The 22,785-nt window shown below is 41.6% G+C and overlaps 1 protein-coding gene across 1 annotated transcript in view; it reads right to left on the minus strand.

Annotated features, from left to right (window-relative positions):
* LOC108555816 (amyloid beta A4 precursor protein-binding family B member 1-interacting protein) overlaps positions 1 to 17,544 on the minus strand; it is a 179,671-nt gene extending 162,127 nt beyond the window's left edge. The window contains exon 1 of the mRNA XM_017911641.1: positions 17,396 to 17,544. Coding sequence (XP_017767130.1) covers positions 17,396 to 17,494 — 99 coding nt within the window. The 5' untranslated portion in view covers positions 17,495 to 17,544. The remainder of the gene's footprint in view (positions 1 to 17,395) is intronic.
* Between the last annotated feature and the right edge of the window lie 5,241 nt (positions 17,545 to 22,785).

Below are 22,785 nucleotides of genomic sequence, written 5' to 3' on the forward strand. Positions count from 1 at the left end.
GGCGGTCCGCTGCCTAAGTCGTACGCGACTTGGGCTCGGGCACATGCTGGCTGACGGACTAGTACCATCTACGGTTAGACCACAGGGATGATTAAGTTCTACCCCGTGTGGCTGGGATGCGAAGTGTCTGTCTTGGCCGGCAACCGCCCAGCAGGGCCCTCGCGTTGACACTAGAAGTTTCATTGATTCAGGGACTATCCTTGGTCCACGTGTAAGTCTTGGCGAGTGCGACAGTGACTGGAACTGAGCTAGGCCCGATCGGGAGGGTGCCGAGGTATGAAGTTATCTCTGTACACGGGAGTACATCGCCAAGGCTAGTCGGTCTTTCGAATAATCGCGAACTCGTTCGGGCGCGATCGCGATTTTTAACTTGCTCGCGTGTTTGATATTTCATTCCCAATTTTTATGGGAACTTGAAAATATCTTAGCCCTGCGACAGTAGAGTTTCAGTATACCGAACCGAAACCCCTTTTGTAAGACACGAAATATAATAAAGTGTCAGTAGAGTAATTTTAACTTAATTCGCTCCAAGTTAGATTAGGGTACCTTTGATACAGGTAGCGCCAGCAGGCTGCGCCACTAGGACGCATGTCGGGTCTCGATGCGTAGCCACCTCCTCGTGGTGAGACCTGGTAATTGGTATCGTTTTCCAAAGATTTTTCTCTGCAAAACAATACTAAGCTAAGAGCTACGCACAAAGTTTAAGATATTTTCTACCTCTTGTAAATTTTCAGTGTTCTTTTTGGAATCTGAAAATAGAGAGCGGACAAGATCTGTTTAAAAGATATTTGAATGAAGAGGAATTAAGCTAGCAAGGAGAGTGCAATTGCTTCGGGTAACCGATTTAATTGAAACTGCAGGTTTGTAGATATCGTCATGCATTTTAAGAAAATATATCATTATAGTGGCAACTACTCAATAGTTTTTGAGATATTTACAATTAAAATTTCATCACTTCCTTAATTACAGATTTATTTCCAGCATTATACAAGTGCTGTCGTGGCCTAACGGCGATAGTCGAAAATTTTTGTGCTGAAGGACCGTGGTTTGATTCCCGTCCCATGGTTGGTAGTTTTTTAATCTATTTTTAATTTTGTGTTCATTTTTCGCCTATGAAAAAATTCTAAATAAAATTTCTTATTAAAATAATGTATTTTTTACGCATTCTTATACAAGCATATATTTATTACAAAATAATAAGAATATTATCGAAGAAAAACATTTTTCTACAGCAATCTTATTTACTATAGGAAATACAAGCGCTATCGCTCATGTAAGTACTAATTATTAAATTAAATATTGCATATAAATATTGCCTATAATTCCAACTTTGCTGTGCAGCTATAAATGTTCATGAATTAATTAGAAAAACTTGGGAATTTATTAATTTTCTAGTGCCGAATAAATAAGAATTTTACCGTCTGCGATCGGCGCCATCTATGATTTGGGCTCAAAAATCAAGAAAGTGATAGGAATATAGAATAGGCGAGGAGGTCGCCGAAGAGCTCGTCACGTGGCAGACAAGGACAGAGAGGAGATAGAAAAGGATAGAAGGACTCCGACAGTGAAGAATTAATTAATTACTCTATTCTGTTAATTAATTTATGAACTTTTATAATTTCATTGCAAAGCTAGAACTCCAGGCTACATTCTTATATAATTTTCGTAAAGAATTTAACTCTAAATTGTTAGTTATTAATTTTTGTTTGATGGCGTCTATGATTTCGCAACGGCGATCATCACGATCTTTCGTGAAAATATTTAATACTAAACGAAACTAGAAGCAAAATGTGATCAAAAGTTATATGAGAAGATTCGCAAGAACACTGTCTTTCTAAAGAGTGCACAAAGTTTCATAAATTAATTGCGTAAAGAATAGTAATTACTGAAAAACCAATGGCGTCTTCGACAACAATTCAAACACACCGTAAAATAATAATTAATAATTAATTAATTAGGGACAAATTTCTATCGAAAAATATATGTGAAAGTTCGTGAAGGATCTGGCTTTACGATGGTATTATAAAAGTTCTTAAATTAATTACAGATATTGAGTAATTAGTGAATTTTCCACTGCCGACTTGATTTATTAAAATATATTCGGAGCATATAACCAGAGTTAGTAAACTGATATCAGAGCCATCTATGTTCTCGTTGCGAAAATTGAGCTTCGGGTTTAAAATCGTAGACGGCTCTGATGTCAGTTTACTAACTCTGGTTATGTGCTCCGTATATATTTTAATAAATCAAATCGGCAGTGGTAAATTCACTAATTACTCGATAACTATGATTAATTTATGAACTTTTATAATTGCATCGTAAAGGCAGATCCTTTAAGAACTTTCCAATATATTTTTCGATAGAAAGTTGTCCCCAATTAATTAATTATTAATAATTGTTCTGCACAGTGTTTGAATTGTTGTCGAGGACTGTCGAAGACGCCATTGTTTTTTCATTAATTACTATCCTTTACGCAATTAATTTATGAAACTTTATGCACTCATTATAAAAACAATGTTCTTGCGAATCTTCTCGTATAACTTTATATCACATTTTGATTCTAGTTTAGTTTAGTATTAAATATTTTCACGGAAGATCGTGATGGTCGCCGTTACGAAATCATAGACGCCATCAAACAAAAATTAATAACTAATAATTTAGAGTTAAATTCTTTACGAAAATTATATAAGAATGTACCCTGGAGTCCCAGCTTTGCAATGAAATTATAAAAGTTTATAAATTAATTACAGAAATTGAGTAATTAATTAATTTTTCACTGTCGGAGCCCTTCTATCCTTTTCTATCCCCTCTCTGTCCTTGTCAGTCACGTGATCAGCTCTTCGACGACCTCCTCGTCTATTCTATTCTATTATTCTATGTTCCTATCACTTTCTTGCTTTTTGAGCCCAAATCATAGATGGCGCTGATCGTAGGCCGTAAAATTTTGATTTATTCAGCAGTAGAAAATTAATAAATCTACAAGCTTTTCTAATTAATTTATGAACATTTATAGCTGCACAGCAAATGTGGAATTGTAGGAAACATTCTTATACAATGTTTAATTTAATAATTAATACTTACACGAGCGATAGTTTTGTATTTTTTGTAGTAAATAGGATTGCTGTGGAAAAGTATTTTTCTTGCATAATATTCTTATTATTTTGTAATAAATATATACTAGCATAAGAAAGCGTAGAATATAATTTTTTTTATTAAGACATTTTATTTATAATTATATATTTACAATGTTTTCATAAGCGAAAAATAAATACAAAACAAAAAATATATTTAAAAAAATTATCAAAACTATCGATGGGAATCGAACCCCGGTCTTTCAAGTACATCAATTCTCGATCGTCCCAGTTACGCCACAACTTAACTTGAAACATATTGGAAATAAATACTTAATTAACGATGTAATAAAACTGCAATCGCAAATATCTTAAAAACTATTTAGAAATTGCGGCTATAATAATATATTTTCTTAAATTGCATGACGATATCTACAAAACTGCAAAGTTTCAAATAAATCGGTGACCCGAAGGACTTGTACACTCCTTGTAAGTAAGGAAAGGAATCCAAGTAAGGGAAGGTAAGTAAGCAAGGTAAGTATAAGGTAAGTATAAGGTAAGTAAAATTATTAAAATGTACTGTAAAGTAGAAAAAGTACTGTCCAGAGAATTGTTGGAGATGATGTAAAATCATGGAATAGGTCGGCAAGCAACCTCCTATCATGTTATGTTACCCTAATACAAAGAGACAAAATCAGCTGAAAATTTCTGGCCGTGCTGCAAAGGCATTGTCCGGAGAATTCTTGGAAATGACGACAATTCTCGGAAATGACTCAACGAGAGACCTCCTGTCATGTCATGTTATCCTAGTACAAAGTAGCGAAATCGGCCAAATATTTTACGGCCAGGCTGTAAAAGTATTGTCTGAAAATTCTTGGAAATGACGTCATTTCTTGGAACTGTCTCGACGAGCGACCTCCTGTCATGTCCTGTTATCCTAGTACCAAGTCGCGAAATCGGCCGAATATTTTACGGCCAGGCTGTAAAAGTATTATCTGAGAATTCTTAGAAATGACGTAATTTCTTGGAACTCTCTCAATGAACGACCTCCTATCATATCATGTTACCCTAGTGCAAAGTTGCAAAATCGGCCGAAAAATTCTCGCCGAGGCTGCAAAAGTATTGTCCGAGAATTCTTGGAAATGACGTCATTTCTTGGAACTCTCTCAATGAACGACCTCCTATCATATCATGTTACCCTAGTGCAAAGTTGCAAAATCGGCCGAAAAATTCTCGCCGAGGCTGCAAAAGTATTGTCCGAGAATTCTTGGAAATGACGTCATTTCTTGGAACTCTCTCAATGAACGACCTCCTATCATATCATGTTACCCTAGTGCAAAGTTGCAAAATCGGCCGAAAAATTCTCGCCGAGGCTGCAAAAGTATTGTCCGAGAATTCTTGGAAATGACGTCATTTCTTGGAACTGTCTCGACGAGCGACCTCCTGTTAAGTCATGTTATCCTAGTACAAAGTCGCGAAATCGGCCAGATATTTTTCTTCGAGGAAGCAAAAATATTATCGATAGATGTGGCAAAAGTATTGTCCCGTGCCGGGAAAAGTATTGTCCAAATGGCGGGAAAAGTATTGTCCAAATGGCGGGAAAAGTATTGTCCAAATGGCGGCAAAAGTATTGTCCAGCGGTGGCAAAAGTATTGTCCAACTGGTGGCAAAAGTATTGTCCAACTGGTGGTAAAAGTATTGTCCAACTGGCGGCAAAAGTATTGTCCGGAAATTCCTGGAAATGACGTAATTTCTTGGAACTGGCTCGACGAGCGACTTCCAGTCATGTTATGTTATCCTGGTACAAAATCGTAAAATCGGCCGAAAATTTTCCGACCAGGCGGCAAAAGTATTGTTTGAGAATTCTTGGAAGTGACGTCATTTCTTGGAACTGATTCGGCGAGCGATCTCCTGTCATATCATGTTCTCCTAATACAAAATCGCGAAATCGGCTAGAAACTTTTCTTCCAGACGGCAAAGGTATTGTCCGAGAATTCGTGGAAGTGTTGTCATTTCTTGGAAGTGTCGTCATTTCTTGGAAGTGTCTCGGCGAGCGATCTCCTGTCATTTCATGTTCTCCTGATACAAAATCGCGAAATTGGCCAGAAACTGTCATCAGAGTCTGTTGAAATAAAATATCTTTGCGTTGCGACATTAAAGTTTTAGTATACCGGATCGAAATGCCCTTTGTAAGACACGATATGGCTACCTTAGATACAGATAGCGCCAGCAGGTTGCGTCACTAGGGCGCATGTCTGGGTCTCGATGCGTAGCCACCTCCACGTGATGAGACCTGGTAATAGCTAACCAGGGTTACCCACAAAATTTAAGATATGTCCTATCTCTTGTAAATTTTCAATGTTCCCTTTAAACATTGAAACAAAGAGTGTACTGTATTGTTAATCCTTCTAATACATATTTCTATTTTTACTTTCAACCTATGTATCTTAGAAGATAAAGAATATACCGAAATTCCGAAATGATTACGTTGTTTCTTAACTTTTGTCAGTAAGTGTATATATGTCTCACATAAACGCACCGCTATGGCCACATATGTCTAGAATTTGGCATCTTGGGGTGCTATAAATAAAATAACGGCTAAACAGAAACGTGTACTGGCAATTTGAAATGCCTATCGTGGTAGCAACGCGACTCCACGTTAACTTCGAATCGTTCCGTCCGCAAACGGCTAAACGAACACCTCGGAAAACGAAATGGTTTTTCCAGATAGACCCTAAAGATCCTAAAAGCCTGCGTGATCCATTGGCCAGCGACAAGGCACAGGGATAAAGGTCCGCCTGATCTCGAGGAGTCGGAAAACGAAATGGTTTTTCCAGATAGATCCTAAAGATCCTAAAGCCTGCGTGATCCATTGGCCAGCGACAAGGCACAGGGATAAAGGTCCGCCTGATCTCGAGGCTGACGAAAACAGAAGCCTCTCCGAGACACGGAAGAGAGGATCACCTTACGAGGATACGAGGGAGTCCATGGCAGAGGAAGAAGGCCTTGTCACACTGCAGCTGCTCTTGGGCACGTGGTCTGACCCGCTACCTCGACTATTCCGGCCACGTTCGCTCTTCTTTTCGCCGCTTTTCTATGCGTTCTTTTCACCGACGACAGCGGACCCGGCCAAAAACCAACAAAGGGACCTAGGTTTCGAAACCAGGTGCATCGAGTTCGTCGATCACGCTCGAAATTCTTCCATTGAATGTCCGTTCGGACAATGGCGCCAATTTATATCGCGTTAACACTTTGACTGCCACGTTGATCATATATGACCGGCCACTGTTTCTTCTGTGACGCCATAGTGGTCTAGGTGACCGGATCGCTTGAACTACTTTCAATTGTAAAAATTGAATGAAAATTGACAGTTAATCAATTCTTAATCGTTACCGAGATGGTCACCCGTGACTGCCAATAAGATAAATCGTCTATTGGATAAGAATGTTGTCTTATATCACCAATTTATTATTATTTTGCCATTATATGCTTTGAAAAATGAAGATACTCGGTGTCCTGAGTTAACACGTGATTTCGACTTGGTAGTCAAAAGGTTAATAAGTTCTTCACGTCCACTGTCACGATTTTCTTACGTCCTTCTGCGTCTGCGTGGTCGGTATGGAAAAATAATTTCGATCAATTATCACGGACGGAATGGATAACGGAAACGAGGTTAATGGTAACACGGTGTAGAAGCTCTAGGCTGTAGAAATCCGATGCTTCTCGATGGACGTAAGGGTTCTTCCGTTACAGAGTTTGCGGCGGTAACAAACCTCGTTTGGGTCAATTATCGAGCACCGACCGGGGGGTTACCTGAAATCCTTTTTAACGGACTGACCTTTTCTTCGAACGAATCGCGCGGAAGTAACAGGGTCACGCGGTTACCCAATTATCGCTCTCCGATTGCTGGAATCGCACTTGAGAAATCGCCGCGATGTTCATCACGGCGTAATTGGAATGGGAGCTATTTTTTGGGGGGAAGAGCATTGAGATGGAACGCTGATTCGAAAATAACTCGATTAATATCGATTCCAGGAAATCTCTCGTTCCGTCAATGAAATCGTCAGGAATTATAACCGGATATAGTAATATCGACGAACAAAGGCTATCGTCGTGATTAACGATGCTAAGAAGAGCCGCACGGATGCGGATACAACGAAGCCCGCATACTAATAGTCGCCGGAAGTCCTCGGACATTTGTCTATTTTACGGTGAGCGTACCTCGTCATTTGGTACAACACAACATTTATTATGTCAAGGTCTGAGCGATGTTATTAATGTACCGAGAAAGGTTTTAATTAATTAACCATTGCCGGCAATAAAATCGCCGTGAAACACGACGAAGATGCATAAATCCGCGTATCAACAGAGGAACGTGGAAATACGATAAATTTAATTAAATCCAACTGTCATCGCTGAAAATTAAAAATTGTAAAAAAGAAGAAATATAGGAATTTTATTAAATCGATAAATATTTAAATTAAAAATTTAAATTCTGTTTAAATCGGTATCCAAAATTCGAGATATTTAATTGAAAAAAATTAAACGTATAAATAATGAAAAGAATATTATTTAGCAGGATAATGATTTAATTTTTATAACGTTAAACGATATTCCCTGCTCGAAGCTGCATTCGCGCCACGCGTATTTAAATCCCGAAGGTCGTGAGCGCGCTAGCAGGTGTGTAGGAAACTTTACTGTTGACGGGTAAAACAGAGAGCTGCATCGGGTCGGTAATATACTTGGCGAAGATAATTCGATGTACACGCGCCGTGGAAACTTGTGTTTGAAATATTAGATAGCGCTAGAATGGGGTAGCGAGAAACAATGCTGGAATTAAAAAGCGAATTTTAGATAAGATAACGAGCAGTCGTAGCTTCGGAATTGATTACTAGAAACTACCAAGCTCGGCAATACATATCACCGATACGTTGGAAAATGAAAGGGGGCCGTGGCTTGGAAAGGTTCAGTTAGCACGGCGATACGATAAAAATGAATAATAACAGAGCAGATTAATCCTTTCCCGACAGCAGAGGCAACAACAATGATACGCGATGTATGCCAATTAAGCGCTGCATTCGCTATTGAGAGTACAAATTAACATCGCTGCAGTTTCATCTGCATTCTCGGAATCCAATTGTGCAACTCGCTGTTCTAGAGAGAAATCTTATACGTGACGTGCAACAGAATCATCAAGCGAGAAATACGCATACGCGTCCGCGATTGTCTGCCATTATTCTCCGTTTCACGATCTTCGCGAGTTCAAATTCACCGGACAGAAATGTACCAAATAACAGAAGAAGTCGCGGGAATACTGTGGAATTAAAAGAATTATTAAATTTCGACGAAAACGTGACACGTTTCGAGGTTCGAAATGATATGGTGCACCGTGTGCGCCTTTGCGAGTGAACCGAAAAGTCCCTAGCCTAGTAACACTGCTAAAATAACAGGAGAAGCTGTGCGAATCTGCAGAATTAAAAGGATTAATAAATTTCGTCGAAAATGTGACATGTCTCGAGATTCGAAATCACGATTTGATACACCGTGCGCCTTTGCGGGTAAACCGAAAAGTCCCTAGCCTAGTAACACTGCTAAAAACGAATAGATACATTCGTGATCGAACATCCCACGAATTTCAATTAGTCGATTTCCTAGCCCAACCTACTCCCATGGTAATTAATTCCTGAAATATTCTTCATTTCGCGATTTTCACGAGTACCAATTCACCGGACGGAAATGTACCAAATAACGGGAGAAGTCGCGCGAATTCTGCAGAATTAAAAGAATTAATAAATTTCAACGAAAACGTGATACGTTTCGAGGTTCGAAAACACGAAAGAAACGTCGATGATTTAGTACAGCATGCGCCTCTGCGGGTGAACCAAAAAGTCCCTAGCCTAGTAACACTGCTAAAAAGGAATAGGTAGATTCGTGACCGAACGTCCCACCAATTTCAATTAGTCGATTTCCTAGTCCAGCCTACTCCCATAGTAATTAATTTCGACCTTTCCCTCGCCCTACATACCCTGTTCGATCAACATTCTACGCCATGAAAGTCCCGTACCTATAAATTATAGAACCATACTCGTCCAAGTTACCTCTTACGCGAGCGACGCGTGTACCTTGGTTGGTACAATCTTCGTTCGCGTATTCCGACGAACAAAATCGAAACACGGAGTCTCTATCGGCGTTATCTCGAAGAGTCGGAGCATTAAAGAGCCGAGGCTGGTTATTAATCAAAATAATGGCGTTTAAGCGGCAGAGCGGCGAGGTACGGTACCGTAGCACTGTATCGAGGTACGGTATCGAGGTGCTCGATTCATTAATCAATCGAACCGGTATCCGGTTGAAATGTAATTCGGGAAAAAATATCGGACAAAAGGCCCGGGCCACCCTCGGCTTTTCGACGATCGAGCCTGGCAAACGCGCTCCGATGTCCCGGAGCAGGCTGTGCCGGGGTCACCGACCACGCTGCAACGTTATCCATTCCGCGTTGCCGGGTTATCGATCTGTGCACAGGCGCCTTGACCGACCTCCGATGCACCGCCAAGTGCAAGTGCAAAAGCTCTCTCACCTTTCCGCTCTCGGACAGGAAGGATCCGGCGCGCGCATCGCGCTAGACAGATAATCGAACACCTTCCCGTACGCGCGCACACGCCAGTCGGCTCTATTGTTACACACGCAATGCTACCTTTGCCCGCATTCGCGGTTCTACTACAAAATCCGAATAATTCGAAGGAAATTTTTTTTTACGATATTTCTGTTTTCCGAATTTTGGGAAAGACGACGGTATTTTTACCATATTTCTGTTTTCCGAATTTTGGGAAAAACGACGGTATTTTTACCATATTTCTGTTTTCCGAATTTTGGGAAAGACGACGGTATTTTTTACCATATTTCTGTTTTCCGAATTTTGGGAAAGACGACGGTATTTTTTATCATATTTCTGTTTTCCGAATTTTGGGGAAGACGAAGGTATTTTTTACGATATTTCTGTCTTCCGAATTTTTAGGAAAACGAAGGTATTTCTTTCGATATTTCTATTTCACGAATTTTTGGGAAGACAAGAGTATTTTTTACGATATTTCTATTTCGCGAATTTTTGGGAAGACAAGGGTATTTTTTACAATATCTCTGTTTTCCGAATTATTGGAAAGACGAAGGTATTTTTTACGATATTTCGGTTTTTCGAATTTTTGGGAAGACGAAGGTATTATTTACCATATTTCTGTTTTCCGAATTTTGGGGAAGACAAGAGTATTTTTTACGATATTTCTATTTCGCGAATTTTTGGGAAGACGAAGGCATTTTTTACAATATTTCTGTTTTCCGAATTATTGGAAAGACGAAGGTATTTTTTACGATATTTCGGTTTTTCGAATTTTTGGGAAGACGAAGGTATTATTTACCATATTTCTGTTTTCCGAATTTTGGGGAAGACAAGAGTATTTTTTACGATATTTCTATTTCGCGAATTTTTGGGAAGACGAAGGTATTTTTTACTACATTTGTGTTTTCCGAATTGTTGAAAAGACGAACATATTTTTTACCAAAATTAGCGTTGATTTGATCTATTTCCCGAGTTGAAAACAAAAAGATATTTCCTCCCAAATTAGCGTTTATTTTATCTATTTCCCGAATTGGAAAAGCGAAGCTATTTTTCCCCAAATTAGCGTTGATTTCATCCAGGATTCGTATTAGTTTTCGAATAACTTTATTTCTTTTTCAAACTCTCGATTGTGGATTTTATTTTAATTTGGATCGGTAGATGTGGAGCTTGTTCAAGATCTGGTGGATACCTATAGATTTACCGTAGCGATAAATCGGCAAGCCGATAGATATTTGTCCAACTTTTCCGTACGCTGCGTGTTATGACGAAATGTTTTATAGCAGCCGGCAATAAACCGCGATATTTGCGAGAGTCGCGATTATTCTGCGTACGCAGAATAACTCGTTATTTACCGAGCTTATCGAGTCTAGCATATAGGTGGCTCGTCCAACCGGCGGCTAATTCAAAATTAATAAAAGAAAATTCTCGGGTGTCTCCATTTCGGGAAATTAAATTGAACTGCGAATAAAAAGCAGGAAATATAAAGTTATCCAATGGCTTCGAGGCAGAAGTTACATTTACGGAAGTAATAAAACGGCCGTGGAATAAATATCAAACAGAATTAGCGAGTTGAGAGGAGTAGAGGCGACGAAACGACGCTGATCACCGAAGCGAGAAAATAACAAGAAAGGTAAGTTGACGCTATCGTAGCGTGTCGTAGATCTTGCGCAAAACATGGCCAGAGCTGATCAAATTGACGCTTCGACATACTTTCCTGTACTTTCGATCGGACTATTTGTTTTGTTACGACGTCGTTCAATAACGCTGCTTTCATTGTCTAAACTTTCACCGATACTGGGTCGTCCGCGATTCACGATAATACCTTTACCATCTATTCTTTCATAATTACGCGAACCGCTTCCTGCATGGTCTCTGCAATTCCAATTGGCGACTCAACGCTCTGAACGTACGTTGCGAATTATTTGCTTTAATAAATTAATAACTTTTTCGAAAAATTTTTCGGAAGTTTATTTCACAAGTGTCGAGGTCATTTGACCCCTTATGGTAAGAATAGGTATGTGTAGAGTACTGTAGGGTGGCGAATGACGAAGGACTCTATCAAATAATAAACAGCTGCATCGGCTTGGACGAGGTGAATATGAGCGTACGAAGCTCATGGAAGCGTTTGGGCGGCTCCTTGAAAAGCAAGAAGCAGCGAACGACTATATCGGGTGTTTGGCGCAGAAAGAACAAATGATACCGCCATTTTGTCGGAATGTCTGTAGAATGATTGAGAGAGAAAGCGTGTGTACAGAACGAGATACTATGCGTTGCATGAGAGAAGTCATCTCGTTCGGTTGCGAGGCAAGAGGGGTACTTGCACCGCCTGTACCCTCGTTAGTAATACCCACTCTTTTATGACACTCCCAAAACTACTATCTCCAAGTTCGATAACGTGATACGTTAACATAGACGTAAGATATCCGCGAAAGAAATGTTATCTCAGAGTTAACTTATTGGGTTGGCAAGAAAGTAATTTCGGTTTGCATCGGTAAATAATGTTATGCTTGTTTAGTTATTCTTTTGTCAATGTTCGAATTTTTTTCTTTCGAGATGTGGTAGTCGATACCTTTAGGTTGATATTTCGTGAAATTCCGTGTAATTTCGTTTATAACTGTCAGTTCACGGTCAGTCTTAACATGGAGTGCAAAAATAAGCATTTTCGACACATTTTACTTTTTCATTTTCATAAAGGCAAGAATGCGGCTGAGGCTCGCAAAGAGATACGAGGAGTTTATGGTGTTGATTGTTTAACAGAACGCACGTGTCAGAATTAGTTTAAAAAATTTCGTTCCGAATATTTTTCACTGAAAGATACCCACAACGTGCTGGTCGACCTTCTGAGATTTACGCACTTGGTTAAGTTTTTTGCAGATAAGGACCAGAAATTCTATGAGCGCGGGATCATGAATTTATCAGAAAGATGGCAAAAGGTCATCGAATAGAATGGAAGATATTTGACCGATTAAAATTTTATTTACTGTATAGAAAAAATTGAGTTTTATTTCACACTAAAAAGCCGAAAGTACTTTCTTGCCAACCCAATACAATGAACTGGAAGCACTACTATATTTTGGGACGAGTCTACGCTCTTGTATCTATGTTTTGCGTCTGTCTCACTTTGTCTCGTTGCTTCTCTCGCTTTCTTTGTCACATGGTGTTCTATGACCGGGCTAATAGGAAGGGATCAGTTCTACCAATAAGGGAAGCGTTTTACTCTACTTCTGCCATGATGTTAGAATAGTTGGGCTGATTGGTGGGGATTCGGTCTTACAAGTTTCTCAGATGACTTCTCTCATGCAATGCAGAGTAGATCTGGCTTTAAATAGGGATGCAAGGGCGCGAGGCAGGCAGACGGGGTGTAGCCGAGAATAGTATATGTAGTCGAGACGTTGAGTGTTATAATTGAGAGAAACCTTGTGTATTATGTCAATTGAATAAACTTGTTTTGTTATTAAAGAGAGCTGTTCTTTATTAGACACGCAGATTTTGGTCTGCACAGGGTTAACCCTTTGCACTCGAGAGGTGACCGTCAGTCACCATTAGATAAAATTTCGAAGATCGATATTAATTAATATACCAAATTTAAGATAATGTAACGGTATGCAAATAATTCTACGTTTTAATTATTACTCGATTTCTTATTTACTGCTGAACAAAATATCGTCAGCTTTGTGGCAGAAAATTTTTAAATCCCTACTTTTCTTATTCAAAAAATCGTCCAGTGTAAAGGGTTAATATAGCTAAAAATCCTAAACCGATACGTTTAGTGCTTAACGAGCGTAGAAACGTTGGAGCTAGCCACAAAACGCGAAGCTGAAAAAGTACTCGTTACCCGAAGACAAGTTAACGTTTACAACGAATATTCCTCAGCTTTGCTTAGTTTAATCCAAAAACGACACTATCGGCGTTTTAATTATCCCGGTAAAAATGCTAGTGTACAAGCTTAGGATCCTAATCTTGCTAATGTCCTAATAATAGCCCGAATGGCTAATGCGCCAGGCTAATATAATTAAGCAGAGCACCGAACCTGCTAATATCGCGAGCTAAACCGTTAATGTACGCAGCATGTTACGCAAAGACCATGTTACACCGTTCAGTTACGTTTCATTATCGTTTTATCCGTCAAGTTAATCCCAGTCTATTACAACCTATTCAAAACGTTGTACATTTACGCCGGCGCACAAAAAGCTGCGATATTCAGACTTCCGACAACAGCGACGAATTATAAACCGAGAGATCATCACGACGAAATATAATTTCTGATGAAACACGGAGGAACGGTAATCGCGAGAATTAATTTTTGGAAATAACGAAGCTTATAGTAAACGAATTAACGACAAGGTGAAACATTTCCTCGAGAAAATTTACCATCGAAAGAAATACGAATTTTATATTTAAAAATCCAAATTTATCCCGAACCAGAATTTTGCGATATTGTTAATGATAAAAATTTCGATTAATTAAATTTGCCAGAAAAATAAAGTTTGCCAGGAGTGTAAGGTCTAGCAAAGTCAAGAATAATAACGGTAACAGGTAATATAGGAGAATAATTTCTGATAAAACACGGAGGAACAGTAATCGCGAGAATTAATTTTTGGTTATAATGAAACTCATAGTAAACGAATCAACGACAAGATGAAACTTTCTCTCGAGAAAATTTACCATGGAAAGACATACAAATTTTACTTTTAAAAATCGAAAAGTTTGCGATATTGTTAACGCTAAAAATTTCGATTAATTAAATTTCCTAGAAAAATAAAGTTAGCGACGGATGTAAGGTCTAAAGAAATACGAATTTTATATTTAAAAATCCAAATTTATCCCGAACCAAAATTTTGCGATATTGTTAACGCTGAAAATTTCGATTAATTAAATTTCCCAGAAAAATAAAGTTTGCCACTGGTGTAAGGTCTAGCAAAGTCGAAAATAATTTCTGATAAAACACGGAGGCACAGTAATCGCGAGAATTAATTTTTGGTTATAACGAAACTTATAGTAAACGAATTAACGACAAGATGAAACTTTTTCTCGAGAAAATTTACCATGGAAAGACATACAAATTTTACTTTTAAAAATCCAAAAGTTTGCGATATTGTTAACGATAAAAATTTCGATTAATTAAATTTCCCAGAAAAATAAAGTTTGCCACGAGTGTAATAAGGTCTAGCAAAGTCGAGAATAATAAAGGTGGCAGGTAATATCCGAGAGTATATGAAAAATGGAGGACAAATGATGAAAGATGCGAGAATACACGACGAATATACCGCGTTGAAAGTAACGAAGAAATGGTAAAAGAGTGGAGAAAATCGGGAGAGGGAGGAAAATCGGAGCGAATTAATGGCAGGCGATAGAGCGAGGATCTCGAGATCGACACGATCGACGGGATCGAGTGAGAAGCGCGGGCCGCGATATCCAACGCGTGGCTATCGATTTCCCGCCGCGCGGTTTGAAACAGCAGCTCCAAGTGCAAGTGCAAGTGCAGAAACTCTTTCGGTCGTTGGCCGCGACTTGAACACGTTTAATCTATCTTCTGCTGCACGAGTGAACTCTTCGAGCTCTCGTATCTATCGCGCGACGCCGCGGCGCGCCGCGAGACGCCGCGAAGATACACTCGAGCAGCTCACTCGGAAACGGTTGCGTCTTTCCTAACGAGCTGCACGATTTTCACGCGTCGTTTACGAACCAACAGCCTCAATTTCCACCTCGAGGGCTTCCGATTGCTATTCCCATCCTATCGCGCCTCATTCGTTACGATCTTCTTAACCCTTCAAGAACGCGTATCTCGCCCTCTTCGCGATTTAACTTCAATTTAAACCCGACAAATCGCTACGGCCTGCCATGCGAAGCAGGAAGCGAGGCAGTTTGATCTTGCGAGAATTTAATCCCGATATCTTCCGTCGCATTTGGACTTCATAGACACGCCTGTACATCACACGAGTTAGAAGTCTGCTCGAATTGCGAAGAAAAATCGAATTCGGGACACGGAGATGGAAATCGCTCGACGCGGGAAGAAATAATCGCGAAAAATCGAGAGAAGACTGCAACGAATTCACGGCGCGGATGATCGTAGTTGGAGCGGAAACGCGAGACGGAAGGCGACGGTAAGTGGCCGTGCTAGGAACGGCTGGTCGGTCAAAGTTCGAATCGCGATTGTTGGCCGCGTGAATCGTCGACAATTTGTCGCTGCGACTGCCATTGTGTCCTCATGAGCGCCGAAGCCTCGGCCAGCCATCGAGCAGGCGGTGAAAATCGATTCGTTACGCTGAACGAGCAGATTGAAATCTCGTTTTCATTGTGCCTAAGATTTATACTCCCGGCACGCGGACAGTCCCGTACGTGAACTTGGTTGCGAATCGGGGAAAATCCGCGCGATTCGACGAAGCGGCGCGACGGAAGCTCTCTCGTGGACGAGGACGCGCGAATGGCATGGCGTGGCGAGTAGCCGGAAACCGTGCATTTTGTAGAACACTCGAAACGTAATGCTTCGTTTTTCATACGGTCGCGATCCGAATTATTTCGATTACGTGGCAAATGATAGTGATCGAGTAGCGAAGTGCCACGGGGCTCATCGTCTTTGGCAGTGACACGCAGCCTGTCAGTTTCTTTAAAGGTAAAACTTGCGATCATTATAATTAGCAGGCGGTATATGCCAGGATCAAACGCCAACCTGCCTGGACCAGGCAAAAGCTGGCAGCACCCTTTCCTCCAGGCCCTCGCTTCTAACGAGACTCCAGGTTGCTAGACAACCTAGCCTCGGCCAAGCGAGCGCCTCCCGCAAGGGTAGGTCCAACTTGTCCAATGATCCTTTAACGGCGAGGACAGGGTTTTTCCAAGCCGCGTGTCCAACACCTGCACACGCGTTTTCTCGCAGCGGTGACACTAGAAAGTACTGTAACATCTTATTCGCGAAGCCGGTATAGAGCATAAGCCCACAGGCGAGCCCCGAAATCGTACGCGATACTTGTCACTTTCCTTTGGAAGTTTGATGCGAGTTTTGACGTTATCAGCGCCAAAAACCACGATGAAACTGATGCTACCAATAGTCCGCAGCGCGGTGAGGCTAACTTCGGTGCATTTGGCGGGCCCACACCGGGACCATTCACCCCACCACCGCAATAGTGCCCTCGGAACCCAGTGGGATTTGCATTACCTTGCACTACGGTGCTTGTCAATGGGTGTGGAAGAGTGAGTGACCAAATGGGCATGAAGACTAACGACTGAATCTCGTATCTTGCTTGACCTGAAGTGGTCTAAGATAAATATGCCCATATCGGGTACCCCCGTCCCTCTGGGGTGTTCTCCTACACTCGATAACAGAGTCAAGCGTTGGGTTGACTCCCCGTCAGTTGGACCATGCCAATGGAAATGACAGATGAGAAAATCGCAACCAACTTCTGCCAGTATGCCAAAAGGCGAGGAATGGCAGGAGCCATGCAACGCGCAAAGCGTGCTCAAATAGAACGCGATACTTGTCAGTTTCTATCTCCCTATGACGTGCGCCGAGATGCATATCTATCCCTCGTTTACTCCAGATCGGAACGGTTATTCCCGAACTCCACTACTTTTCGCAGGTTCCCTACGAGTGGTCATCGAGCTGGTCGCGAACGGTCCAGGTTAGACACCGTGGACCGTTGGCAGTTAATTGGACGTCGATTGACGTCGGCGGCGATAAAGCGAAGCGATAAAACGTAAAGTTGGCGTAAAAACTCACCACAGTCAAGCTGTCCAGCTCGCCGAGCCATTCGTTCAGAAGCTGTTCCGGGTCTGTCTCGTTGTCGCTGTCCTCGCCTTCCTCCTCGTAGCGCTCCATGATGTCCGTCCTTAATCCAGCTTACGACCGTAGTCTATGTGATTCTCCTCACCCTCTGTAAACACGCGAACGAGACACGTTAATTCAGCTCATTAAATACGCGATATCCGTACGGATAATTACACGGAGGATAAGTTGGATGGCATGACATTGGAGAGGAATTCGCGTTTCAAATCCCTGGGCTCGCGAGCTTTATTAGATAGCATTACGAGGCTACTCGAGAATTCATTGCTGCCGTTATTAAACGGCATCGGATAGTCGGCTGAATGTACCGCGTTGGAAAAAGGACAGTGTCGCGCCAAGATAAGCCGTTGAATTTTCGCGTGGATCGTAAATGCCGTAAGCCGTGTCCTTTTAAAGAGATATTGCAGAGTTTTAGCTTCGTTTTTGTTCGTTAGACTTCAATATCGCATCGGTATATACCATTCGATCTACCACGAATTCCACGCTCCGAGATATTTCTTTAAAAGGACATTTAGCGTATAACTTTCTAGCAGAAGAAGATTATCGATGGACCTAACGAAAATTCCGAATCTTAATCGCTTGGCTTAGCATTTAAGTTCGGATGACGCGTGCCATAACTAACAGCAGACTCGGTCACACGTCAAGCCATTTCGTCCAGACGCGAAGAAGAACAACACGCAACTGAGACGGGAATAAGTTGACGAAAACTAACCACGAACCTGACCTATGTTTACGTTGGACCCATATAAGAACCACGCCTTTCTGCTACGACGCGCTTGTTTCAGTTTCACACGATATTCTAGCCAAAGCGATTAAATTGCCTGTCTTTTCGCGCTATTGAAATAAAATTTGGATTTTAATATAAACAATTGAGAAACAGGGTCTCACGTGGCGCGAATTTTTATATATCACGTCCATGCCAAGCCGTTTTTGTCTGACATGGTCTCCAGGTCATTTGTCGTTTTGGCTAAAAATTTATATATTGTCGCGCGATATGTCATTACCATTTGTGCTACACGTGGCACTGCGATCGGTTCGACTGTAAAAGTCAGTCAGTTGAAAAATTTTCGGTCAGTAAAAAGAACTAGAAGAGTAGCGACGTTTTGCAGCCATTGCCCGAATAAGCCATTTTTATGCACCCCTTGCTTCAAAATGTCTACCATCACGCGTAATTAATAATTATCGCATATATAATAATTAACCCCTTGTACTACGATTAATTGCGAAAAAGTATACATCGAAGTGGTACTTAATCGTAGTTAATCGCTATATACCTATTCCATGCAGCGATGGAATTGGACAAAAATTTGAGAAATTTTTCGAATTTCGTGCACGTTGAAACGTATGAAACATAATTCGGATCGCGTGATTAGCGTGGCTTATAATCACGAAATCCGACTTGAAGAATTCCTAACGAGTTAGACTCGTCATCGTAGTGCAAGGGTTAAACAAGTTTATGTGTTTTGTTCTATACTGAATTTTGCATAATGCCTCGTTCTTTTAGTGTTAATATATTTTTCTCGGAATTAAATTTGTCACAAAACATATTTTCATTTAACAAGTCTAACGTGTACCACAAATGGTACACCTAGCACAGAACGTGATACACGAAATATTGAACGTATTTCGTTTTTAAATGATGCATTTCCTTGATCAATTGGCATTTAAATACAGTTATTTGGAGCAGGTCTGGGGTTAACTTTTGTCGATAACTGTACGCGTATTTCGCTCGTTTCTCAGTCAACGTCACATCTCGTCGTTAATGCCCCCTACGTATGTACCCTTAGGTCTGCAACACCTTCGGTCTGCTGAAAATAGCCAACACTTGAACGATAAAATCGAGACGCGTTAGACAAAAGACGGAGCGGATTTCTCGCCGGGTGCGACGCTCGAAATGGAATTCGAACCCCTGATTCGCACCCCTCGAAAATCCCCGCGCTAATGGGACCCCGTAAACGATTCAGTGGTCTTCCCTCCTCGGACTCGCAGGCTCATCGACACAAATTGCGCCGATGAGTGACAGCCGTCCGACGAGCTCGCGTGCGACTCGCGCTGAAACAGCGTCGCGCCTTTCCTCCATGCCCGACATCCTGGCGGATGCATTATCAAGCGCACGGAAGAAGAATCGAACGGTCTGACACTGACATCCAGAGACGGGGTTCGCCTCTTCCACGCACGATTAGCCCGCGACGTTGTCGCGACAAGGGTTCTACCTGCCCGATTCCAGGGTACCGATTCATCCATGCTAATTACGAATGCCAGCCGACGCGACTGCTTCCTACTTTTCCGTGCCTCGTTGATCGCGTTACAGACGACAGGAAACGAACGAGATTCTGACGTCGGATATATATTTCCAAGACGTAGGTTTTACAATTTTCCGATGGTATTTTTGCCAAATTAGAGAATGATCCAAGTAACCGTTTAACCCTTTCGCTAAGGCAGATCTCGTTATAGCGTCCCTCTCGTAGAACGGAGCGCTGTGCCAAAGCGCAGGAAGCATTACACGTGCTGTAGTCTTTAACATTTGGGGTCAGGTCTTTTGATAAAAAAGGAAAAAAAATAAAAACAAAGAGAGAAAAGGAAAACCGACCATTAAAATAAGAGAGCTAAGCGAAACGATAGCACTTGCTTTAATTTTTGTGGCCGGTTACTATAGTAGGTGACGTCTCGTAGCGGTGACTATAACCCTAGTAACGAAAGGGTTAAAGATCAAACCTACGACTTAAACGATTATTTCCAAACTCTTTATCGAAATTTTATAAGCTTATAACGGTAATCACGAATTTACAGCTGCCAAAGTTTTTAAGATCTTGGCAATTCTGTTCCAAGAAACCCTGTATTACAGAGTCGATAAAGATATTTTATGTCCTAAGATATTTTCACAGGGTTGTGTACGTCTATTTTATATTTATTTTACAACGAACGTATATTTCCTACGTGTTGTACGATACGCTTAATCTCAACCCGCGATTCTTCTCTCGAACGCAGAATAATACCCAGGCGAGCTGGAAATATCTGCATCTCGCTAAAAACGATTCTTCTTGCCCACGGAACAGCTCGGGGAAGGACAAAACGTAAGCAAATAGAATTTCGAGAATTTACATACGCGTCGGTTTATACCCCGATGGAACTTTCTCCGCATTGTACGCGCGGGGAGTGAAAGAAAGAGCGAAATGGAACTAGACAGAGGCGATAGGTGGCGCAAAAGTCGGAGCGGAGCGTGGCGCAAGTCGGCGGCGTCGCCCCGGCGAGAAACGCGTCGAGCCACGAGAACTCGTGTCCCACTTTAGGACGAGCCGGGCATGAAAAATGAAATACGAACGAGTGACCAGAAAAGCCGGTAGTGAAGGCATAAACGCGTGACGCCGACACACGCCTACCAAGGCGAGCGCAAACATTGAAAAAACAGGTTGTGGCGCCCAGAAGAGGAGCGTGACGCACTCGTGGCTCGTTAGTCATCGTCTTCCTGGGGCACGGTCGTCGAAAGAACTTACTAAAAAGTTTTTGAACTCCGGCCAAGTGGTTCATTGCCAAACTTAGCTCGTTGTGAACGGACCTTCTTCAGCCAGCGCGGCCCACGAGTGCGTCTGCCATTTTGTTCTTCCATTTGCCTCGTCCATCCTGCTCTTGTGCTCCTCCATTTTGCTCGCTTTCACTGCCGGACGAGGCAAAATCCTGCAAGCCGGAATGTTGCTGAAATTTCTGCATTTCGATGCACACACGAGGATCGACCCACTTCGCGGAGAGGAGAAAATTGACCCACTTAGGCTCTTAACTATACGGAGACGCCTCTTTGTGCATCGGTCATCACGCTCGGTGAGAAGCTCGAGACAGGTCGTCTCCTTGGTTTTCCACCTCGCGATACGGGGAAAATTCGATTTTCACGCTGCGGGAAAATGGAATACCGTTAAGACGCGTGTGACGTAACGTAGCATTATAAACGGTACGGTGAAATTCCCGATGGCCACGATTTTATAACGAGAGTCGTTATTATGGAGCTGGCAACGATGGATCATCGTGACAGGCGTGAAAAACGGTTGACGTCAAAAATATGTAAATTAGCTTCTGCAGAGAAAATATACCACGCTCTATTGCGTCATGGCGCACAAAGCCATAAGCGATCGCGATCTACTAATCCCGTGCCGCATCGTTTTATTCCAGAGGTCATAACTTACCACTCGTTTTCGAAAATACCACACACGATGGTCTCTCTGTATTATCTACCGCAGTTACCGAATTTCCACGCGTTAATCTCGGATTAATCGTTGTCCGAGGTACAGTGATTCTGTTTCGTTTGCAAAGAGGATCATTCTCCTCGAGGGTCATTTTAATTTTCTAGGAGCTCGCTATCTTTCGAAACCATCGAGTTGCTTGTCCAAGGAGTACGAGAAATTCAAGGAATACGTCTCTACGTTTGTCTTTGTTATATCACGAGAAATTCTGAGAATTACGTTTATCCGTGCTCTATCGGATCTACGATATCTCGATCCAATTCAACGCGATAATTGACACGATATCGACATAACAGCTAATAATAGCTAGCTGACACAATGGCTGACGCGGAAACACGACAGCGAGGATATTTCAGCACCTTCAGATTTACCCGTATAGCGACTGTCATTCTCATCCTCACCACTAGGTGGATTCTGACTTTAACACTAGAAGTACCCAGTGAAAATGACTGGTCCCAGAATTTTCCTTTTCGCAATCACCGAACAGATACACCTGCTTTAAGAATAAAATTGGTATCAACTCGTATTCATCGTTCCGCTGAAATTACTATAATCTGTGCACGTTATAGTTAGGTACCCATTAAAGATCGGTAGTTCTAGTGTTAAGCAGATTCGAGGACTTCCTCGCAAGTTCTCGAAAAACCTCCATTTCCTATATAACTTTCCGACCTACCAATAGTATCCTTGTCTAAAATGAGATTACTACCAGCTCTCGTCATTCTCACCCTCGCCAATAGATTCCTGGTTGAAGGGGCTTCGAGGGCTATCTCGCAAGACCTCGATAAAAATCCTCTGTTTCCTATATACACAATTTGCAACCTTTCCAACAGTATCCCCATCTGAGGTCCACTGGGCAGGCTCAGAGTGCGAAACGCATCTCTTCCTTTTCCTATCTTCCCTTCTAACACTATCGTCACATCGAGGGTACCAACGACTAGTCGACTTTAACAACCACGAGGGAGGAAACCACCCCCTAGATTCGCGATCGATGAAATAAAATTAAGGAAGAAAAGTGGAGGCAAAGAAGTGCTCCGTTCCTTTTCCACTTGGATAATTTCTCCCTTTCGTTCTGTGTTTCTCATCGAAATCTGGCGG

The sequence above is a fragment of the Eufriesea mexicana genome, unplaced genomic scaffold (genome assembly GCF_001483705.2).
Source record: "Eufriesea mexicana isolate 0111107269 unplaced genomic scaffold, ASM148370v2 scaffold302, whole genome shotgun sequence".
Lineage (NCBI taxonomy): Eukaryota > Metazoa > Arthropoda > Insecta > Hymenoptera > Apidae > Eufriesea > Eufriesea mexicana.